This window comes from Emys orbicularis, chromosome 9, assembly GCF_028017835.1.
Source record: "Emys orbicularis isolate rEmyOrb1 chromosome 9, rEmyOrb1.hap1, whole genome shotgun sequence".
NCBI lineage: Eukaryota > Metazoa > Chordata > Testudines > Emydidae > Emys > Emys orbicularis.
The window spans coordinates 29,320,591-29,344,331 of NC_088691.1; the positions used below are offsets into that span (position 1 = coordinate 29,320,591).

At 41.2% G+C, this 23,741-nt stretch overlaps 1 protein-coding gene across 5 annotated transcripts in view; it reads left to right on the plus strand.

Moving 5' to 3' along the window:
• Nucleotides 1-23,741, plus strand: part of LOC135883552 (connector enhancer of kinase suppressor of ras 2-like) — a 569,301-nt gene that overhangs the window by 217,345 nt on the left and 328,215 nt on the right. For all 5 annotated transcript variants that reach the window (XM_065410743.1, XM_065410741.1, XM_065410742.1 and 2 more), the window contains exon 5: nucleotides 11,011-11,052. In XM_065410743.1, coding sequence (XP_065266815.1) covers nucleotides 11,011-11,052 — 42 coding nt within the window. The remainder of the gene's footprint in view (nucleotides 1-11,010; nucleotides 11,053-23,741) is intronic.

The window sequence follows — 23,741 nt, forward strand, 5'->3', positions numbered from 1 at the left end:
GAATACACCATACTTTTATTCCTTCTGAATCTGGTTCCACAGCATAGCTAAATACTGCCTTGACAGCAGACTGGCCATAGAGCTACATGTTTCAAAACAATATATACTAAGACAACAGAAACTGTTGAAGGAGAATGAATTTTCTAATTTAATCGTCTTGGATAATATTACAATTGTATTTATAATGTTTCTGTTCCATGCTTGCTTGCATATAGGTGGTGTCCTACTGAGCTCTTTTAATTTCTCAAACAGTACTTGGATTCCCGCCAGAAAAAAACAGACCCACAAAAGGAAATGTCAGTGAAAAGATGCAAACGAACTGCATGAATGCAATGGTTTGGTTTAAATGCATGGTTTGGCTTAAAATAAGAGCCTCCTAAACTGTTGCTCAGAATTCATAGTGAGCTTTTTTTGTAGTTTCAAACTGTGTGCTTGAAATTAAAAAATAATCACTTTCATCTATGCTCACAATTCCTGGTTCAGGCTAGAGCCAGGAGCACATATAGTAAAGTACAGACCATGACAGGTGGCTGTTCTTGCAGAATTTATGCTCTGACCAAAATTGGGAAGAGGTGGAATTTTAATGACGGTTTTCATATTCTTTCTAGTCCAGTTTCTTTGGCTAAGAAGCTTGCCTGAGCCTCCCACTACTTAAGTCTTCGTGACATGCACAGTCATACAAAATCAATGATTCTCACAGGGTTTCTTTCATTTGCAGAACTATAGAGGGGAAAAGCAGTTGAGTTAAGACAATCACACCAAATTTTCAATAAATATAAAAAATTTAGCAGGCCTATTTAAGATATATAAGCAGAGTACAAATCAAATATTTTATAGAAATCATATTGTAAGGTATAGATTTGGGACTGAATGAGAAGTAGGCCTTTTTTTAAAAAGTGCAATTAATATGAGTCAAAGCAGTTCTCACAGGTGATTGTTAATTACATAAATGCTGTGTGAGCTTCAAAACAAAATGGTAGATTTCTTTTAAAAATATGTATTCGCCATTGCACTTTTAAATGGACAGCATTTTTATTTTCCATAAAATTCTCTGCAGTTGGTGCAGCCCCATAAAGCTATGTTCAAAACATATATTTGATTGCCTTCTCTCACACACAAAATTGACAGTGATTATGTCAGGCTATTGGTTCATTCGTAAGAAAAGTGCTCACATTTCAACCCGAAGAATATATCATTTAAAGTTTAAGGAAAAGTGAAATGTTATTTAGAAATTTTATGTTTGAGGCAGGTGTCTTGGCAGGTACAACTATTTGAAATAACTCTTTATATGGGAGTTGAAATAGACTCTTTTGGAATAACTGCATTCGCACAAAAGCCTTCGTTGTACTGAAAGGATGTCATAGTGTGTTAAGATAGTAAGTTCAAAGATTCAGTGAATACAGCCTTACTTCAGTTTTACTGTGCATAAAAAAACATGCTTGTGACTTCTGCTAGCAAGTGGGGGCATCTTCCCCAGGCACATACAATCCTGAAAAATATATATTTGGTCTCAAACCTTTAACATAGAATTTACAGGCTGCATGAATAAGAATGTAACTTCTCTTGCTATAACCAGCAGTGTCACCACTATAATTAAGTATCAGAGGGGTAGCCGTGTTAGTCTGAATCTGTAAAAAGCAACAGAGGGTCCTGTGGCACCTTTAAGACTAACAGAAGTATTGGGAGCATAAGCTTTCGTGGAGATTTCCATTACTTGCATCTGAAGAAGTGAGGTTCTTACCCACGAAAGCTTATGCTCCCAATACTTCTGTTAGTCTTAAAGGTGCCACAGGACCCTCTGTTGCTTTTCACTATAATTAAGGTTGTCCCATTTTCCCCTTTAAATTCTTTATTAGAAGGTAGTGGGTGCAAACACATTTCTGTAGTGTTTTGATTGAAATGTAAAGCTTGAAGCTAAGGTCTATAATAGGGATAATATTGGTATTTTGTGGAGAGTGGTCATAAGTTACCTAGCTATTATATTTTTAAAAGAATCAATTGCATATAGCAATTTTTTAAAACTGTGGTCTAAAAACTAGACATATAACTGTATCTTTTCCTCCTGAAGGATACCAAAGCACTTAATGCCTGATTTTGACTGGCCCTTGTGTAGCAAAAGGGGAGAGTCCCCAGAGCAGAGGCCAGCCACAGTGGTCATCGTTGCATTTGTAACCCACATGCCTTCTGGGTGTGGTGTCACATCTAGTGGCACTGAGACCAATTAGAGTTAAATGAGTCTGCTCTACAGCCTTAGCTGAGAGCCAGTTAGCTTTTAGCTCATGCGGTAGAGGCTCATGCACTAAGCTCCAGAGGTCGCTGGTTCAATCCTGCTCACCGATGACAGGGGTCTGTTGGCATTACACACTCACTAGCAATACAAGCCAAGCCAGGATGGGCAGGGGGAAAATATCCCTTTTTACCGTACTCACACCACCCAGGGGAAGGGAGCTCAGGCTTCACCTCCTGCTTAAGGGGTGCAGTGGTATCCCCACATCACCTTCCCACTTCGGAGCTCCATAAAGAGCTGTGCCCCAAAGCAAAGGGTGTGCTACCACTAAACTGATTATACAAAGATCCACCAATGAAATACTGCCATCTCTGTGTCAAAATATGGCAGCTGTTTACTAGAGCACAGAATCCCTACACAGTATGTCAGAACAAGAAGTGAAAAATAATGTCATTTTTCTATGGGGATTTGAAATGTGTATTAATACCAACTTGAGAGCTGCACAAATTCCTCTGCAGAATAAAGGACACTAATGAATAGTTAGTTACGTAGATCTCCCAAGTAAATAACTTTGATTTAAAATATATATATATATATACATTCATTGTTCTAAAAGATGAAAAACTGACATTATTTTAGTGTGACAAAGAAACACAGCTTAAAGTAAACTGTTCAGGTCTACCGGGGGGTATGTGTAAAATTCTTTTTAAAACCAGCATTTTTCATGCTGTCCATCTGTTCCAACAAGTCAGTTCATTAATATACATACTTTAAAGGTACATCATTACCTCTGTGAGTCAGACGTGGTATATTATGATATAAGCATGCATGTGGATATGTAGTCCATCATGCATACTGAATATTTATTAAAGCAAATATAGGTAGTACACACTTGGAAAAAAATGCTATTGATTCACCAGTGAGTTCCAGCTGCTTTGTGCTGCTCTAGCAAAGCAAAGCAAAGCAGCCATAAACTCAGTCTAACCATCTAGGCATATGGCTCCTTTGTGACCCCAGAGCATACTGATTAATCTAATACAAGACTGCAAAAATTATCCACTGTAATTCCAGGTATTCACGTTTTCTGCAACATTAGCCCTTGGGCTGCAATTTTCCATCTTTGGGCTTTCCCTATTTTTTTTTTTTAAGTTTGAGCAAAACATCTTGAGTCATTTTTGAGTCATAGGAGTGTAGGAAAAGACTATTATTATCATTATAAAGAAATTCTAAGCATATATTTTGGAAGAGGACTACAGAAAAAAATGATTGCATTTTGAAACTTGAAATTTTGCACAATCACACATTGAAGTGTTTGCATTGCTTAAATTGAATAGGGTTGGAGATGGAGATATTAATTATTATAAACTGAAAAAAACAATAGTTAATATACTCACTAGGCAACTGCTGAGTATTTGGGGAGTGGAAGAGGTTGTTTGTTTTTAAGTACCCTGTCTTCTCTGTGAGAGCACAGTGCACATTCTCCCTGTTTGATGTGACCTAAGGTAGCTGTTTTGCTTCTGGGACAAATTAATTTTAACTTCCCTCATGCATCTTATTGAAAGACACCTAAATCCTGCAAATGTGAAAACCAGCAATGTCACAGATAGGAGAAAATCATAGGCACTGAAAAAAATTCCCTGGATCCTCTGTTTTAGGTTTCATTTAATTCTGCCAGTTGTAAGCTTCATTTAGTTTAAAAAAAAAATCAAGCTTTTTCCTTTTCCGTATCCTAATCTAACCCTGAAAAATAGACCAATGTGTTGCTGTACTGTTTAATCTAACTTTGCAGAAAACTCTATCCAGCCAAATAGCAGTAGCAAAAGTGATAGCTCCCTCTGTCCCCACTTCAGTGATGAGTGAATTCTGTGCCCTTCCCACCCATTCACCCATTTTGAAACCTGCCTGAGACACGAAGTGGAGCATCTTCTACAACTGGGCACAGTAGAACCATTCTGGTCCATTACAGAGGGAAAGGCTTCTAATCCCATTATTTTTTCACCTGAAAGAAGTCTGGAGGATGGAGACCCATCCTCGATCTCAGGAAGCTAAACAAATTCATCAGAACACAATGATTCAGAATGGTTACATTAGCTACAACCATTTCAGCACTGGAAGAAGGGGATTGATTTGCAGCCCTCGACCTGCAAGACACATATTTTCACATTACTATACACCCTATGTACAGGAAAATTCTTCAGTTTGTACTGGGACAGGACCATTTCCAATGTACAGTACTACCCTTTGACCTCTCCACGAACCCACCGAGTGTTTTCCAAAGTCCTTACTGTGGCGGCAGCCCACCTTCGCATGCATGGGGTCATGATATACCCCTGCTTACATGACTGTCTGATCAAGGCTCGCACTCGGGCAGAAACCATTGCAGTCACGCACCAGACAATGTCGCTCTTCACCAGTCTCGGTCTACAAATAAACGCCCAAATGTCCACACTGACTCCAGTCCAGAAACTGGACTTCATTGGCATGCACCTAAATTATCTAGAAGCATCAGCATCATAACCTCTTCAGAGATTCACCACTCTAATGAACCTCATCAATACCTCAGTGCACAGCCCAAGGATATCGGCCAGGACCTGTGTTCAGCTACTAGGTCACGTGGCGGCGACCACATATGTGGTGAAACATGCCAGACTGCACATGCACAAGATGGTGTTCACACCATACAAACACAATTTGAACAAACTTCTGAGTATGCCAATGAAGGTCAAGGACTCACTACTATGGTGGACTCACCCGCACAATGTCTGCGCTGGTGTCCCTTTCCTTCAGCCTCCTCATGAATTGATAATCACAAGGGATGCCTCTCTACTGGAGTGGGGTGCCCACCTAGGAAAGCTCAGAGTACAGGGAAGAGGGTCTCCTTCTGAATCAACACTCCACATCAATGTACTGGAACTACGCGCAGTCTGTAATGCCTGTGCACATTTTATGCCTCCGATCTAAGATAAAAACATACAGATCATGACTGACAATGTTGCCTGCATGTTCCACATAAACAAGCAGGGAGGAGTGACTCCATAAAACTCTAGACATAGTGCATCACCATATCAGACACACATCATCACCATATCAGACACCTACCTGCCAGGGTCTCAGAATGTCATGGCTGATGCGTTAAGTCGAAGGTTCTCAAATGACCACTAGAGGGAAATCCAGAGCATATGCATTATCCAGAGCATATTTCAACTATGGGGGGTCCCCGCAATAGACCTATTTGCCACAAAACAAAACATCAAATGTATGGTTTTTTGCTCCAGAGTGGGTCTTTTGGGATCAGGATCCAGTGACGATGCATTTTTCATTCCATGGCACGCATCCCTCCTGTATGCTTTTCCTTCCACCCCATTGCTGTCCAGGGTTCTGCACAAGATCAGAATTGTGATCAAGCCAAAGTCATGCTGGTAGCATCAGCATGGCCCAGGCAAACCTGGTACCCATACCTGAAACAGATATCATTATGCCCCCCGCGTCTCCTCCCACTTCTTCTGAATCTGCTCTCTCAAGACATGGACCAGACTCAGACTCTGCATCCAAACCTGAAGTCACTCCATCTCACAGCTTGGCTCCTCAATGGTTCCAGGGCAAGGAGATAACTTTATTCTGAGAACATTAAAGACATCCTGCTAAACAGCAGAAGGCCCACTACATGGGCTACATACATGGAAGAGATTCCACACGCGGTGCCTAAACATACAAATCAATGCCATCACCTCTACCATACCAGTGGTCCTGGACTACATGCTCTACCTTAAGAAATTCGGCCTTTCAATTAGTTCTCTGTGGGTGCATCTGGCAGCCATTACAACATTCCATGACAAAGTGGATGGCGTTTCAGTCTTTGCTCACCCAATTACCAAAGATTCCTCCAGGGAGTGTGCAGCCTCTACCCAGAACCCCAACACCCCAGTGGGACCTGACTTGAGTGCTTTAATCTCTCACAACCGCCCCCATTCAAACATCTGGCCACATGTTCTCTTCTACATCTTTCCATGAAGATGGCCTTCCTAGTTGCCATCACATTTGCGAGACGCGTGGGAGAAATTGGTGCTCTTATGACTGGACCACCCTATATGGTTTTCTCAAAAACAAGGTCACTCTCAGACCTGACCCCAAATTTTTGCCTAAAGTCCATTCTTCCTTCCACATCAATCAGCATATCCATCTTCCCACATTCTCCCCTAACCCTCACAAGGACAGGCAAGAAGCTATTTTCCACACCCTGGGCATTAGAAGGGTACTAGCCTTTTATCTTGAATGGACTAAACCGTTCAGGAAAACTCCTAAATTGTTCCTCTCCACCACGGACGGCTCCAAAGGCAAACCCATCTCTAAGCAGAGACTTTCCAGATGGATTTCATATTGCATTCAGCTCTGTTACTGACAATATGAACTGCAACCCCCCTCATGGGTTAGAACACACTCCACAAGAGCTGTAGCTACGTCGGTTGCCTTCCTGCACAATGTGCCTATTACTGACATATGCAACACAGCTACTTGGACATCTCCTCCCACATTCATTCAACACTACATCATTGATCAGGTCTCAGCCTCTGACACTTGGCTGGGACACACAGTCTTATCATCCATTCAGACCTAACTCCGAAGCCCCTCCTTTCCCCTGAGGGGCACTGCTCTACAGTCACCTAAAATGGAGCACTCACAGGGACTCCACTTGAAGAAGAAGAGAGGGTTACTCACCTTGTGCAATAACGGAGGTTCTTTGAGATGTGAGTCCTTGTGGGTGCTCCAGTACCCACTCTCCTCCCCTCTACTTCGGAGTTCTAATTAATTCCTCCTCGGTAGAGAAGGAACTGGGGGGTGGGGGCGCACAGCACTGCACTAGTTAATTGCTGCTGCAGGCGTGAGATGAGGAGAGCGCATGTGCGGCCCAGCCAGGTACTGCTGTCAAAATTATCCAACTTAGGGTGACCAGATGTCCCGATTTTATAGGGACAGTCTTGATTTTGGGGTCTTTTTCTTATATAGGATCCTATTACCCCTCTCCCCCACCCCGTCCTGATTTTTCACACTTGCTGTCTGGTCACCCTAATCCGACTAGAGGTGCAGGGTGTACAATCACCTAAAGTGAAGCACCCACATGGACTCACATCTCAAAGAACCTTATTGCACAAGGTGAGTAACCATCTCTTACCTACTGAATCTACAGTCTGCTCACAAATTTATTTCTATCAAACCTACTTCCAACATTCTAAACCACCAGAAGTTTCAAGCAGCTGCCATTTAAAGAAAGAAAATACTATTTTCCCAAATCATGTTACTGATGTGAAGTACAGGATGAACAATAGCCACATCTTGACCAGTGACAGATTTAAGGGCCCACGTTTAGTGAACCATCAATGTTAGTAATAAGGAAGTGGTAATCTCCCCTTTCTAATAGGATACAGCAGTTTGGGCCTACCACTTGTTTACACTGAAGGTCCTTTACACCACCCTCCTAGTGTAAAGGGACCTTGAAGTGGGTGTCAGTGTAAAAGAATAAAGTTTACATTCAAGGAAATATATCTGACTACTTTCAAGAAATTATATGCAGAGCTGATTATGTAACTGTTGGACTGACTTTTTCTGCTGGAGAATGAAAAATTCAGATGTGTTGCCAGCTATGTTGAGGCATCCCAGGCCCCTTCATACTTCCCCAGCATCCCTATTGTACCTCAACTGTGTAGTAGCAAAATTATTTCTTTCTTTTTCTCAGATTTTATTAAACACTTAAGATACTCTAAAAGAATCTCATCTAATTTCTGGCCAGGAAATCATAATTAAATGTTATCTATGCCATCTTCATTCCACAATTGCTTCTCTCTCTTTTTCAAAACTGGTCTAATTACACCAGAGGGGAAAAAACTGGTTCTGAAACTTGTATAGTCTTATCTGACCCCAAATGTTTTGCTTGTTCTATCAGTAGGATATAAAATGGTATTTTATGGCTTGTGCAGCATGCCTGTGTCCATATACCTTTATGCCATGCTGTTCAACATTACTATCTAAAACCAATGTCTTCAGCTTCACAAGCTGAGCACGTAACTGCCTGGTATTAATATTGTATGTTACTCTGTTGGGCAGAAATCTGGTTGCTCTGAAGCATATTGTCATGAAAAGAGAGATGAAGACAGGGCTGTTTCATTGTTGTGGTGATGGATAATTTGATCTGACCTGCAAATATTCAATATTTAATTTTTTTATAATTAGGGTTTATGTTCTCCCTAAGCTCTATTCTTGGAAATCAAAGTATGTGCTTGGTCTAGTGAAAAACACTTAACAGACCAACCACCTGTAATGGAATTCAATCAAAGTGCGAACTGAGGGACTAGTAGCCTTTGACCAAGACTGACAAATTTCATTATCCTTGCTATGATAAATGAGCTAAGAAGTGTGAATGCATTTCTTACGTATTTAGAAGTCTACTGCCAATACAGATTTTGATCCAGATTATGTTATTCAGGCCTTTGTTAGAGTAACACAGAGCCACTTTGTCACAGGGAGCTTGGGGAGGGATTGCTCTTCAGGAGGCCTGATCCCTGATGCGTGCACATGCTGCACTAGCCCTTAGGATGGAGAAGCCTGCTCCTTTCTGTGGGCCACAAGTGATGGGACTACAATTGTTTCTGATCCATGCAGAGGACACACAGAGAAGAGGCGCCACAAGCCCTTCCTGTATAACTGCACAAGAGCCAGGAACATTTTGGACCTTTATTTTCTTTTAATATCTAAGATAATCTATTCTCTTCCTGTAAGCAACTTCCATCCATCCAATAAATAAATAAATAAAATGTACCTATGTCTTTGTGGTCAGTTGCAATTATAACATCTTTGCACTGAATAAAGCCGACAGTCCCCTTCTTTCCTATCCACTTACCATTTAAGAGTCAATGCCAAGTAGTTTAATTAGGGTCCGCATTTCACTTACCTTAAAATAAGACGGTGGAGAATTCATGGATTCTATTAGAAAAAAAAATCTGTCAACAAGAAATATGAAAACTAATCCCTGTTGTCACTATTTTCAGTGGCAACCTCAATTCCAGTGTGAGCAAACCCTGCTGGATTTGTAAACCATAACATCTCTGCTGTCAGGGAAATGACAGAGAAATGCAACTCTCTTCTAAATGAAGAGCATCACAAATCCAGGTGCATGTAATTCCATTGTGCTATGTTTATGGTTGAGTGCTTTAAGGGTTTTCTTTCTGATTTTTTTTTTTCAGAATAAAATTGATGTAACCTATCATAAGATAGTATGGTTGTGCTACTTTTTGGCTTGTAAGAGCAATATTTTCTAAGTAGAGTAAGTGTGTCATCTAAATGTGTGCCCACAACTTTGCCTTCACAAATATTTATTTTGCAAAAGACAGAGTTGTTCACACAAACAGTTTTAATATGCACAAACCACATAGAAAACTGAGAGCTAGATTTGGAAGAACAAATACGTTTGCACACAAATTTTATCTTTTCCAGGAGCAAATGATTGTGTTTTAAATGCAAAATGAGAGGCCATTAAAAAGAGTCCCTAAAAGTAATCTATTTTTATGTACTTATTACTGTTATCTCAACAGTGTCACATGTCTTTACACCATGATTTGCCTCACTGTATGCTAAACTCAAGATTACATAGTTACTGTGGTCTGTGAAGAGATATCTGTGAGACAATCTCTCTATTAACATGTAGTTCTTGCTAAGAAAAAAGGTTGAGAAACCCTTATGTACCCAAAATTATAGGCAAAATATTACGGCTTTTTTGAAAAACTGAACTTTGAAGTAATGTGTTTTTTTATATTGTTACTATAGTATCAGTGGTATGAGTTTCTTTGACATAATTCGGTTATAAGATCTTGGGGGTAGGGGTCATCTTTTTGTTCGGTGTTTGAACAGTGCCTAGTATGATGTGGTCCTAGTCCCTAACGAGGGCTCCTAGGAACTATGTTAATATAAATAATGAATAACAATAATAATCTGCTTTTGTTTCACAGAAATCTGTAAATATACCTCAAGATGGGATATCTGCCTTTTCACATGTAAATGTCCAAAAATATAGCAACTTGCTGTGATATATTGCATTGTGATATATAATGCATTTAAGCTCAAAGAAGAAGACCCCTGATTGTCAGATATGGTACCTGTAATCTGGTGAAGGTCAAGCAAGACTTAAAAAAAAAAAAAAAGACATTAAAATTATGTCTATTCCCTGAAACACCTTGTCTTCTCATCATTCAGTCATGCCATCCAGTACATAAGTAGTAAAAAAAGGGGGTACTCCCTGGCTGTGGACCTGACACTATAGTCTTCACTCAAGAAAAAAATAATATTAAAGTCAACAACCTTTTTTGCCTGATTGAGAATTTTAGGACTAGGCTATGTCTATCTAGGTCTAAATGGCCATGTATTCCTAACATTTACATGATAGTGCATTTCTACATACATATCTCTGCTTATATTAATGATCTGTTCTCCCCTGATACAGGTGCATAGTTCCCATTACAAAGAACAAGAACTATAGTCCTATAAATAGAATAGACCCCTAAGGTTAATAAGACGTTACTGCAGTGAAGTTTCCCAGAGAAAACAGAATAACCTTTAGACATTCATATAAACCCTGGAGAGATGACTTCGCTATATACATGTGTGTGTGAATGCAAGAGACATATTCTAACAGTATAAAGTGTTATTTTTTTCTTTTTAATAATAATTTCATTCATGTGTGTAGGGCTAAGATTTTAAATCTCACACATTGTTTCTTTCTTTTTTCTTTACTATAGGATTGCACAGTATACGAAACAGAAAATAAAATTCTTCATGTGGTAAGTAATCCTATTGTTCCTGCTTTTAAACTATGTACAGCTATATACCTCTTCATTTGCAAGATTTACAGTACATTTTTTAATCTAGTGTAGGGAAATAAGGTTCCTTAGAATTTGGCAGTGGCAAATGGCAATGGATGACACTAGTCACTAGGAGCTAAGAGTTTTGTAGATTATAAAATCAAAAGGGATCGTTGTAATCATCTCATCTGACCTCCTGTGTAACCCAGGCCATAAGATTTCCCTAAATTTCTGTTTGAACTAGAGTGTATCTTTTATAAAAACATGCAATCTTGATTTTAAAATTTCCATTGGTGGATAATCCACTACAACCCTGGGTAAATTTGTTCCAATAGTTACTTACCTTCACTGTTAAAAATTTGTACCTTATTTCTAGTCTGCATTTGGCTAGCTTCAGCTTCCCAGAAATTGGATCTTGTTATATTTTTGACTGTTGGACTGAAGAGCCCTCTGTTATCAAATTTATATTCCCATATAGATCCTTACAGTCTGTGACCATCTCACCCATTAATTTTCTCTTTGTTAAATTAGACAGATTGAGCTCCTTAAGACTATCACTGAGAGGTATGTTTTCCAGTGCTTTAATCATTCTTGTGGCTTTTCTCTGAACTGTCTTTTTCACCATCATCTTCCTCTGCAGTATGGGCCATGGGTCACTTGCAGTTTTAAATTAGTGTAAGTGGTAGACGCTCTGTAACTTGAAGTCTTTAAATCATGATGTGAGGTCTTCAGTTACTTAGCCAGAAGTTAAGGGTCTATTACAGGAGTGGTTGGGCGTAGTTGTGTGGCCTGCAGTGTGCAAGAGGTCAAACTAAGGTCAGAAGGCACCATCATGACTATCTAAAATCTATGTGTGTCCAGTTTATCAACATCCTTCGTGAATTGTGGATGCCAAAACTATGGACACAGTATTCCAGTAGCAGTTGCACCAGTGCCAAATACAGAGGTAATATAACCTCTCCGCTTCTACTTGATATTCCCCTATTTATGCATCTAAGAATCACATTAGTCTTTTTGGCCACAGCTCATGTTCAGCTGATTATCCACCAGGACCCTGAAATCCTTTTCAGAGTCACTGCTTCCCAGTGTAGACTCCCCCTTCCAATAAATATGGCTGCCATTCTTTGTTCCTAGCTGTGTGACTTTACATTTGCCTGCATTAAAATGTGTATTGTTTGCTTGTGCCCAGCATCCAGATTGCTCTTTAACAGTGATGTCATCTTCACTATTTACCACTCCCCCAATCTTTGTCATCTCCACACTTTATCAGTAATGATGTAATGTTTTCTTCCAGATAATTGATAAAAAAATGTTATAGGATAGGGCCAAGAACTGATCCCTGTGGGACCCACCAGAAACACTCGATGATGATTTGCTATTTACAGTTACATTTTGAGACTTAATAGTTAACCACTATTTAATCCATTTAATGTGTCACACTGATTTTTGTATCATTCTATTTTCTTTATCAAACTGTCATGATACCAAGTCAAATGACTTACAAAACTCTAAGTGTATTACATCAACAGTATCAGCAAAATTTGTAACCTTATAAAAAAAAAGATAGCTTGACAAGGTCTGTTTTCCATAAACCCATGTTGATTGGCATTAATTACATTATCTTCTTTGAATTCTTTATTAATTGAGTCATGTAACAGCCATTCCCATATTTTGGCTGGGACCTATGTCAGGCTGATGGGTCTATAATTATCCAGCTTTTTCCAGTTATCCTTTTTAAATATTGGCACACATTAGTTTTCTTCCAGTCCTCTGGAACTTTCCCAGTGTTCCAAGACTTATTGAAAAGCAACGCTGATGGTCCACAGAATTTTGTGGCCAGTTCTTTTAAAACTCTCAGATTCAAGTTATTCAGACCTGCTGATTTAAAGATGTCTAGCTTCAGTGAGTGCTGTGTATCAGCCTCTGCAGTGACTGTTGAAAAGGAAAGTATTTTATCCACAATATATGATATGAATATATCATCTGACTTTTTCCCAAATACAGAACAGAAATATTTATTGAACAGTTCTGCCTTTTCTGCATTATTATTGACAGTTCTACCATTTCATTTAATAATGGACCAGTAGCATTCCTATGGTTCTTAACTCTGCTGGCCATAGGTTTCTCTTTGGGTCGTTTTGCTTCCATTGTCAACTTTCTACTATTCCTAGCTTCTGATTTATATTAATCACTATCTACTTCTTCTTTCTTCCATTTGTTATATTTAAAAAAAATTATTAGCTGCTTTCACTTCCCCTGTAAGCCAGATTTGTTGGGTTTTTTAATCAGTGTGGCCTTCTTTCTCAGTTATGGGATCATGCCTGTTTGGGCCTCTAGTAAAATGTTCTGAGACAGTTCCCAATTACCATTCACATTTTTTGGTTTAAATTCCTTCTCTCAACTGATCTGCTTATAATTGTTTTCAGCTTTATGAATTGACCATTTTAAAGCACCAAGTATATATATTATGGTTTGGACTTTATTCTGTTTGCACATTACAAGTGTAATCAAGTCACAACCACTGGTACATAAACTGCCACTAATTTTTAGTTTTGTGATCAATTCCTCTTTATCTGTCAAGATGAGATCTAATGTAAAAGTCCTCCATGTTGGGTACAACACTTTTTGAGTTAGAAAATTGTCATTTATAAATTTCTGGAATTCATACTGGCAGCATGAGACTTACAGCATATGTCACTCAGATTGAAGTCTATGGTAGTGCAGCTTTTTTTCCTACCCCCATAATAAACAGGTGCTTTAGAGATAGGTCATCTTATTCTCTAGTGTGATTTAGTGGTGTGTAGCAGACACCAACTAACACTCCATCTTGTAATGTATCAGTTAAAAGATTGATCCATAAGCATTCAACGTCATTTGCTTCCAAGTTGTCAGGAACTTGGAAACAGGTAATGCAATTTTTGACATAGAGTGCTATTCCCCCTCCTCTTTTGCCCACTCTTTTCACCCTCCCCTTTTGTTGTTAGTTTTATGTCTTCATAACTAATCTAGCAAGCCTGTCTCCATGAAGATTGGTTTCCCTGCTACTGAGATGGAAGCCATTCAAAATTTTCTCTTCCCACAGAAGGTGGACTAATGTTCCACAAAACCAAAATCCTCCACCTGACACTGGTTACCTCGCCAGTGGTTCACTTCCAGAATCTTCTCTCTTTCTTCACTCCCAGGACAGGAATTATCTCCAAGAAGATCACTTGGACGTTCTTCTTCAGCACCATTCCAAGTTCCCTTAAAGTCATCTGTAATCTGTGAGGTATTCTGTGAAGCAGCATCATTAGTATCCATATTCACCATCACCAGCAGATTCTTACCTCCCCACACACTTCAGAAGGCTGTCCAATCTTAGTCATGTCTTGTGTCTTGGCTCCAGGAAGACAGCGCATTGTTCTGTTGTCTCCTGTCTTTTGCAGAATGTTTTCCCTTTCTTCTTGATATAGAATCTCCAACCAGTATTGTCTGTATTCTTGAATGGTTGGATATCTCTTTGTGGACATGCTTGAATTTTCCTGTGGGTTAGACTTACTAGTCACCCACAGGTGTGTGTTGCACGTTTCTCTGTTCCAGTCAAACAGCTGGATTGTCAGAGATAACTTCTGTAGTTTCCACATTGAGGACATAGTAAGGATTGGAAACTTCTGGCTGTTTGGAATTCCTCCTGGTTTTTTTCACTCTAGTTGTCACAGTCTGCCCATTCTTGTCTGTCTCCAGCCATGTAGAATGGTTTAAATGTTCTATTTTAAAGGGCTGGAAATAATCAACAGTGTTTACTTGATTTTTTTTAAAACAATCCAGAAAATAACAAGGGGTAATACCATTTATATAACATTTTTGATACTAGAAGCTCTCAGAACATTTTTATATAACTTAATGACCTCAGCATGCAAATGCATATTTTCTTGTTAATTTTATATATTTTAATACAAAAGCATACATGGAAACAAATTAAAAATAATTAGAGCTGGCTAGATTAGTTAGGAGCAGATAAGAATCAGACTGAACAATTTCCTATTCTTTGAAGCAAATCAAACCCAAACCTTTAGATGTTTCGAAAAGTTTGATCCTAGAACTAATCACCAATACTTAATTTTTGGTGTCAAATATATTTAGAAGTATCACACAGCACTGTAGGCTAGTGGGGCTTCTGAGCATAGGAGATTTAAACATAGTGTCATGGAAGCACAGAAGATAATCTGTCAAATCTGGCACTTTACCTGTTGATACCTTCCCAATTAGCAGGTAGAATGCCCCATAGGTTCTACCCAAACAAGTTTAATGGCTGGAGAGGCATGGTGGGAAGAGACATACAACCTGTGTGAAAGTCTGCTGATTAAAGAGAGTACATCATCTCCCCTAAAGATGCATGATGCTCTAGGGGACAAGGGTGCATGCTCTCTCTTTCCTCAAGATAAAGGAAGAGGAGAAGTTGTGCTGGCACAGAAAAAAAGTTGCATCCTATGGATTAGGGGACATTTTCAGAGGATTTGAAGGCTTTGGTATGCTTTTGAGAGGCTCTAACCAAAAGGCCTGATTTTTTTAATCCTCTTTCACGTACACTATTTCCAACCAGAATTAAAATATGTAGTAAACCATTGATAGCCAGTTAGATTCAGAAATTCTGCAATGACTTCTTAGAAATGAGCTTACCGTTGCAAACCTGTTTCTGGAGGGGGACTTTTAAGAGGACCTAAAGTCTTCTCGAGTTTGAAACGTGTCTCTCTCTTTGCCTGCAATTTGCAATTCCAGCTTCAGGTGCCTTCCAAATATGCTTATTCAGCAGAAATATTGCATTTGCTGCTTTTGTCACTCCTCAGATGGATGCTTGGGCATGTAGAAAAGAATGTAGAGAAGGCTGCTACTTTGTAACCACAGTTCAGTGTTTACACAGATTATATAATATCTGCTGCATTTCCACCACCTAGGACTAATTTTCCACAGGTTTTATATTTCTTGGTTAGAGTATTGGTCAATCATGTGTAAATCCAATCTTCTGTCTTCTACCAGTGATCAGTCCCTGATAAATTGGAGTAAGACAAAACAAAAAAGCCACATAATACTCCAAGGCAATTGTGCAGTGCTGTACGATGGTCAAAGGAATTAGCTTTTGCATTGAAATCTGAAATCTGATTTACCTTTTTTTAGTTTACGTAATTAGTTATTATAATGGGGTGGTAACACCATTATAGTTAAGGTTAAGATGAACTTGCTGTTTAACAGCAGATTTTTCTGAGTATTCTAAATTCATGTGCTTCCTTCTATTGTCTTGAAAATTGCAGTGCACTAGAGGGTCTGGAGTAAGATTAGTGGTCCAAATGTGGGGTTGTTTGAGCATGGACTTCCTGAGATACAGCCCACGCTCCCCCTCCCCCAAAAATCACCGGAGCTAAATGCTAGAATGCAAATCTGTGGAATACAACACAAACAATGGCACGGTCTCTTAGGGTATGTCTACACTGCAATGTAAGCCCAGGGCAAGTCGAATTTGAGTTAGCAGATCCTGCGTTTGTTAACCTGTGGCATGAACATCTACACTCATTTGTAAATCCAGGTTAGGAATTTTTGAGCCCTGGTTCCCAACCTGAGGCTCCAGCATCTACACTGCATTATGAGGGCCTGAGTCCAACTACCCATATCCCAGACTTCCTTGCACTCTCCTAAAACATGCTCTAGCCCTTTGTTCATGGTGCAGTGTGGGAAAACTTGACTGTCCACCAAACTTGACTGCTCAGAGGACAAAGAAAGTCAGTCCATGGGATACTTTTGGCGGACTCCCAGAGCACAGGTTCAGTGTGTTGGGAGTGAAGACACATTTAGGGCTGACAGAAGCCTGCTGTGGATTTTAAGAGACTGTTATGATAACATTTAATAGTGTAAGCATAAGTAGAACTGTGTACGTGTAAAAATTGCAGAATAATCATGTTTAGTGTTGCACATGTGTAAAAAATTTTACAATAATCATGTTTGAGAGAACAAGAAAAGATAAAGTAACTAAAAAGCTAGAAAAGACTGGTTTGAACTAATTCTAAACCTGAACTGACAGGGGAGGAGAGTTAACATGTAAATAAGACTAATATATATGTGTAAGAAAAGATAACAAAAAGTTATAAATAAGTTTGCGTAACAAACGGAGGTTGAAGCTATTTTGTCCAGTGCTGGAGGTGAATGTGATGAGACCGTCCTGATACGTTTCCCACTTGTGAGTAATTGATCACTACTCAATGAGTGTTTTGCTTTAATAAATATTTGTTAGATCCATCGGCTGAGTAAGTGAACCTCAATCCAACATTCTGGCAAGCCAGGAAGTTTGCAGATTGGGCTGACAGCCAATATTCCAGGGACCATTACCTAAGAATATTGAGAGGTTTAAGGCATTTTTAAGAGACAATGGAGTCACTGGGGAGCTATGTAGATAATTATCTACATAATGTGGGTCCTCTTAAGGTGTTGGACATCCTAGGAAGCTGGAATCCACTTGCGGTGGTGGCTTAACTGCTGGAAAGCAACTTTCTTGGCTAAGAAAAGGGTAAAAGCTGTGGTTGTTCAGGGTTTGATAGTAGCAGCTGGAGCTTTTGTGGAACAAATGAAGCACTGAAACTAGAATGTAAAATATAAAACTGAACTCAAGGATTTGCAGGAGGGTGAGATACAAGAACTGAGAGACAAGGTCACTGAGCTACGAGCACAGTGTGTTAGGTATTCTGAGGCATTGATTGAGAAAGCTCAGGAATGTGAACCTCTCAAGGAGCAGTATGGTGTTCTGCAAGCACAGCTAGAAGCAGTACAATTGGAGAATACAGATCTGACAAGCACTCTTAATCAGACAGTGAAACTTTTGGAAAGAGAAGCATTAATATTGTCTGATGAAACTCTACCTCCTTATAATCCATTTTTTCCTTCCTTGAGCAATCTGGACTCTGAAGCTGCCCCTATGGAGCTTATAATCATGTCCACAGTCCAAAACAATCAGAGTGATACGCATACAGAGATGAAAGTTAAAAACCTTTCACCAGAAGAGATATCAACCAAAATGAAAGAAATAGGTCCTTGTCCCAGGAGCAGGGACACAGAGGAAGTGTTAAAGTGGCTTATGAAAACTAGAGAGCAGGTTGTATTTTGTGAACTGACTAGAAGAGATTGGGAGAGAATTTTGCAGAAGGGAATTGGCTCTGGGGTTTAGCTGCATATTCCACAGGGTTATATGGGTCAGGGACAGTGGCAGTCCCTGTGTTACAGGTTATCTAAGTTTTATTTGGGTCTGACACAGCAATCACCAGCATCAGTGCTGTTAAGCAGAAGCATAAGGAGCCCCCTGCAGAAGATGAAGAGTGACTTTTTCTTGCTTATTCTCTGGTCACGAATAATCCTGCCCCGGATGATTGAGGCTCCCCAGAGCTTGTTATAGATGGGCTACTTCCAGAGGGGAGAGAGGCAGTTAAAATGGTGTTTGATATGGGTCGTCCTAATGTTCATACGTTGATTGAAAAAGCAGAGTGTGATTTTCACCATGCCCTGGAGGATAAGAATAAGGACCCAGTGGATGAGGCTAAAGCATTCAGGGTTGAAAGTGGCCAGGAACCCAATTCTAAGGATAGTGCAGGAACCCCTGGGTATCTTGCAGAGAGCGTGGCCGAGGGAAAGGAGGAGGCTGTGAGCGCACAATGGATTCTCAGAGGTGTGATGAGTAGAGTGACCAGATGTCCCGTTTTTAAAGGGACAATGCCTTATTTAACCCCTCCTGCAAGTATCCTGACTTTTTTTTAAAAATGGGCAAATTGTCCCGTATTTTTTGTCTTCCCACCACCAGTACTGGCAGGTCCTGCTGCTGGCTGGATCCCTGCTCACCAGCCTCCCACCCAAGAGTGGTGAGTGCGGGGGTCCAGTGGTCGACGATGGGGGTGGGTGTGCAAGGTTGTTGGTGGGGCAAAGCTGCAGCGCATGGGGCCAGCCGCTCCCTCCTGCTGGTCCGTCAGTGCAGCCCCTGCTGTGTGCCGGATGTTGGCCAGCAGGGCCTCGCCTCCTGTCCTGTTTCCGGCTGGCACTGGCTGCGTGCTGCGAGCTGCAGGGCTGATGAGTGCGGGCAGGGGCCAGGCAGCAGCCGGTTACATATAGCCTCTGCTGTCCACCCATCGGCCTTTTACATGCTCCCCCTCTCGCTGTCCTCTCCCTGCTTTGCCCCTTCACCCCCCAGGCTCCACTGGTCCTCCATACCCCCTTCCCCGGTGGGACATGTCCCGATCCCAGCACTGTGTGGAGAACCAGCCACTGCTCGGAGCGCTCAACTCACCAACAGCATGGCCAGCAGGCTCCTTCCTTCCCCCACTGCCGCTGGCTGAGCTGGCGCCTGGGGAAAGCCCAAGAACCTCTGGCCCGGTGCACTGGCCAGGAGAAGCCGAGCCCTGCATGTGCCAAAGCCCCGCACAGCACTAGAACGGGGAAGCCTCTCCGCCCCTCAGCTGAGCTCTGGAGTGATGTGGTGGGGAAACGATTTCCAACCTATTTGCTCCCCAACCCTGCAAGCTCCCCAGCAGGCCCCCGGGCAGGGGCTTAGCACCCTCTTCACACACACTCCCCTCCCCCCACCCTGTGTCCTGCTGCCAGGGAGCACAGGGCAGCTCTGTCCCTTAGGCACCCTCCCCTGCTGAGCCACCTCTCTGGTGGGGTTCACTGAAGCTCCTGCAGTCAGGTTCCCTGGGACCTGGTGCACAATGTATCCTTAGGGCTTAATCCCTTCCTGCCCGCCCTGTAGCTGGGGGACAGGAAGCAGCTGGGTTATGTCAGTGGCCAGCAGCAGCCTGGAGGTGTTAGCTGGCTTTCGACACTGTGTGGGCAGGAAGGGACAAGCTGCTTCCAGTCACAGGGAAGGAGTGGGGGAAAGAGATGAGCTCTGCAAAGACATGGGCCAGGTCATCCCTTCCCCTTCATTCCTATAGCTCCCATCCCTTCCCTCCCACACAGTGCCGAAAGGCCGCTGCTGGCCACATTCTGGTGTGAACCCTGGCAGAAAACGGAATGACCCCGTGTGCACATGTCCCCCCTCCACCCCCCCCCCAACGTGTTGCATCGAGAAGACACAGTGCCAGGTACCAGGAACATGAGAGAGGTGTACGGGAATGTGTGTGTGTGTGTGTCTCCTCTCCCCGTGTGAACCCTAAAGCCTTAAAGATAAGAAGGTAAATAAAAAGAATCCAGCTACACAGTATTTCTTTTTAACAGGGGCTCAGTCAACTTGATGTTAATTTGAACATTTGCACTGCATAGTTCTGACTGATTGTCATTGAACTCGCTTGAATACGAGTAATTTTACCAGATATCCCGTATTCAGCATAGGGAAATATGGTCATCCTAGTAATGAGGAACTGGAGGAGGAGGTTGCAGAGGCTTCAGGAACTGACCTTGGGGAGGGGAGCAGTCCGACAGCTAGAACCACTTCCTCCATTCCCCAATAGAGATAGTGAGCCTCTCCTTCCACTCATCCAGGATTATCTTGGATGAGTGGGGATACCCCAATGTGTCATCAGTTATAGGAAATGTTCCTAAGCAAATTTGCTTGATAGTGGGATGTCTGTCTCTGTAACATCTAGAATTCAGGCAGGGGATGTCACACACCAGTATATTACCATGGCTGAAGTGATGGGGCAGTGTCTACACTGCAAAACAATAGGGCTTGTCTCAGACTCAGACCCTCCACCCCCGTGGGGTCCTGGAACCCCGGGTCAGCACAATTTGTTTATAGATGAAATTGGGGCTAGTTTAAGCCTGAGTTCGAACCCTGAGCTTATACTGCAGTGTAGGCATAGACTTAATTGTTCCTCTTGTCTACTTATTCTGGCAACTGAATTGAACCACTTCCAGTGGCAATTGCCAGCTCAAGACAGAAGGGGAAAGACAGTGTGAGGGGACAGAGCAGAACCAGTAGGAGGAAGAGGCATGTGGTAGAAGCCCATTTTAGCCAGTATGACTGGGGTGATATGACAGAGTGCAGTTCAGGTGAGAGGGAGGTGGGAGGGACAATGTGTGGGGGCATGTAACACAGGCAAGACAGAATTTGAAAGCTTATAGAGGGAGTATGTAGAAACTGAGCTTACTGTGCAGGCAGGGAAGGAATTTGGAGGACTCAGATCTAAGGGGGAGTGGGAGGACCCTATCCTTACAGGGAGAATTCAAACGCTTCCAGGCAACATGCTACAACTACAGGTATGCTTAGGCAAAGAATGTCACTGAGGAATACAACATTCTCTTGACATGGACATATAAAGCCAAACAAACCACTTAGTGGCAAGTACACTAAAAAAGTCAGTAAAAACACCAGTCACACCCACTAAGTCTGTTTCAGCAATTCCCAAGGACCTAGTGGTTATACCCAACCTTTAACTACCTCACATACAGGTGCCACACAGAACACACTGGGCTGAACTATCTCACAGGGTACACCTACACCCAAATGAAGATGTAATTGTAGCATGGATAGGCATACACATGCTAGCTTTAATCTAGCCAGCATGAGTAACAAAAGGAGTGAAGACGTGGCAACATAGGTTTCAGCCTGAGCTGACCACCCAGGACAAGCCTGCTGGGAACTCTGGTGTACATATTCAGATTGTTAGCCTCTGCTGGGGTCCATGCTGCCGCATCTTCACTGCTATTGTTATCCCTGCTAGTCAGATTAAAGTTAGTGTACCTGCCCATGCTGCAATTGCACCTTAATTTGAGGGGTAGATGTACCATCAGGTAAACTCTGAGTAGAACCAAAAGACGCCATACAGGGACAACCAGGTCCACCAAAACACATACTCCAATCAGTCCTTCACACTCCCTTTACCGCCAGCACACACATAACCTGTTGTGCCTTCGTATACCCACTTCAGCCCCCACTAAAACATGCCAAAATCATAGTTAATGCAAAGTTAAGGTTACCCAGCACTGCCTTATGCCTTCGTTGAGTGACACCCCAACACACCTATAATACACATACTAGCATGCTACCCTTACTGATGCCAAAAGACACTTCAGGAACAGAGCATGTGAAGAATATAGGATAAAGTCTAAAACCTTCGCTTTGCTATGGCAGAATATGGGTGTAAGAACAGGAACTACCTACACCTGGCCTACACTCAAACACTGAGCCTACTCTGAACAAACCATCCCAGATTTGTTAAATGTTAACACTCCTTCACTTGTGTCTTGAGGAACGGCACAAGGCAGCACTGGGCAACCTTAACTCTGGTAAATCTTTTGGGCAATTAATTATTATTAGGGCTGTCAATTAATTGCAGTTAACGCATGTGATTAATTCAAAAAAATTAATTGTGATTAAAACATTAATCGTGATTAATCGCAGTTTTAATTGAACTGTTAAATAATAGAATACTAATTGAAATTTATTAAATATTTTGGATACATTTTCATATATATTGTACTCTGTGTTATAATTGAAATCAAAGTGTATATTATTTTTGCTTACAAATATTTGCACTGTAAAAATGATAAAATAAATAGTATTTTTCAATTAATCTCATACAAGTACTGTAGTGCAATCTCTTTGTCGTGAAAGTGCAACTTACAAATGTAGATTTTTTTTTTTGTTACATGACTGCACTCAAAAACAAAACAATGTAAAACTCAGAGCCTACAAGTCCACTCAGTCCTACTTCTTGTTCAGACAATGGTTAAGACAAACAAGTTTGTTTACATTTATGGGAGCTAATGCTGCCCTCTTCTTATTTACAATGTCCAGAAAGTGAGAACAGGCAGTTGCATGGCACTTTGGTAGCCAGCATTGCAAGGTATTTATGTGCCAGATATGCTAAACATTCGTATGTCCCTTCATGCTTTGGCCACCATTCCAGAGGACATGCTTCCACGCTGATGATGCTCATTAAAAAAATAAGTGTTAATTAGATTTCTGACTGAACTCCTTGGGGCAGAATTGTATGTCCCCTGCTCTGTTTTCTGCCATATATTTCACGCAGTCTCGAATGATGACCTGGCACATGTTGTTCATTTTAAGAACACTTTCACTGCAGATTTGACAAAACGCAAAGAAGGTACCAATGTGAGATTTCTAAAGATAGCTACAGCACTCAACCCAAGTTTTAAGAATCTGAAGTGCCTTCCAAAATCTGAGAGGAATGAGGTGTGGAGCATGCTTTCAGAAGTCTTAAAAGAGCAACACTCCAATGCGGAAACTACAGAACCCGAACCACCAAAAAAGAAAATCAACCTTCTGCTAATGGCATCTGACTCAGATAATGAACATGCGTCGGATTGTTATCAAGCAGAACCCATCAGTATGGTGGTTGAAGCATGAAGGGACATGTGAATCTTTAGTGCATTGCACACATAAATATCTTGTGACACCAGCTACAACAGTGCCACGAGAACGCCTCTTCTCACTTTCAGGTGACATTGTAAACAAGAAGTGGGCAGTATTATCTCCTGCAAATGTAAACAAACTTTTTGTCTGAGCGATTGGCTGAACAAGAAGTAGGACTGAGTGGACTTGCAGGCTCTAAAATTTTACATTGTTTTATTTTTGAATGCAGGGTTTTTTGTACATAGTTCTACATTTGTAACTTCAACTTTCATGATAAAGAGATTGCATTACAATACTTGTATTAGGTGAATTGAAAAATAAAATTTCTTTTGTTTTTTTACAT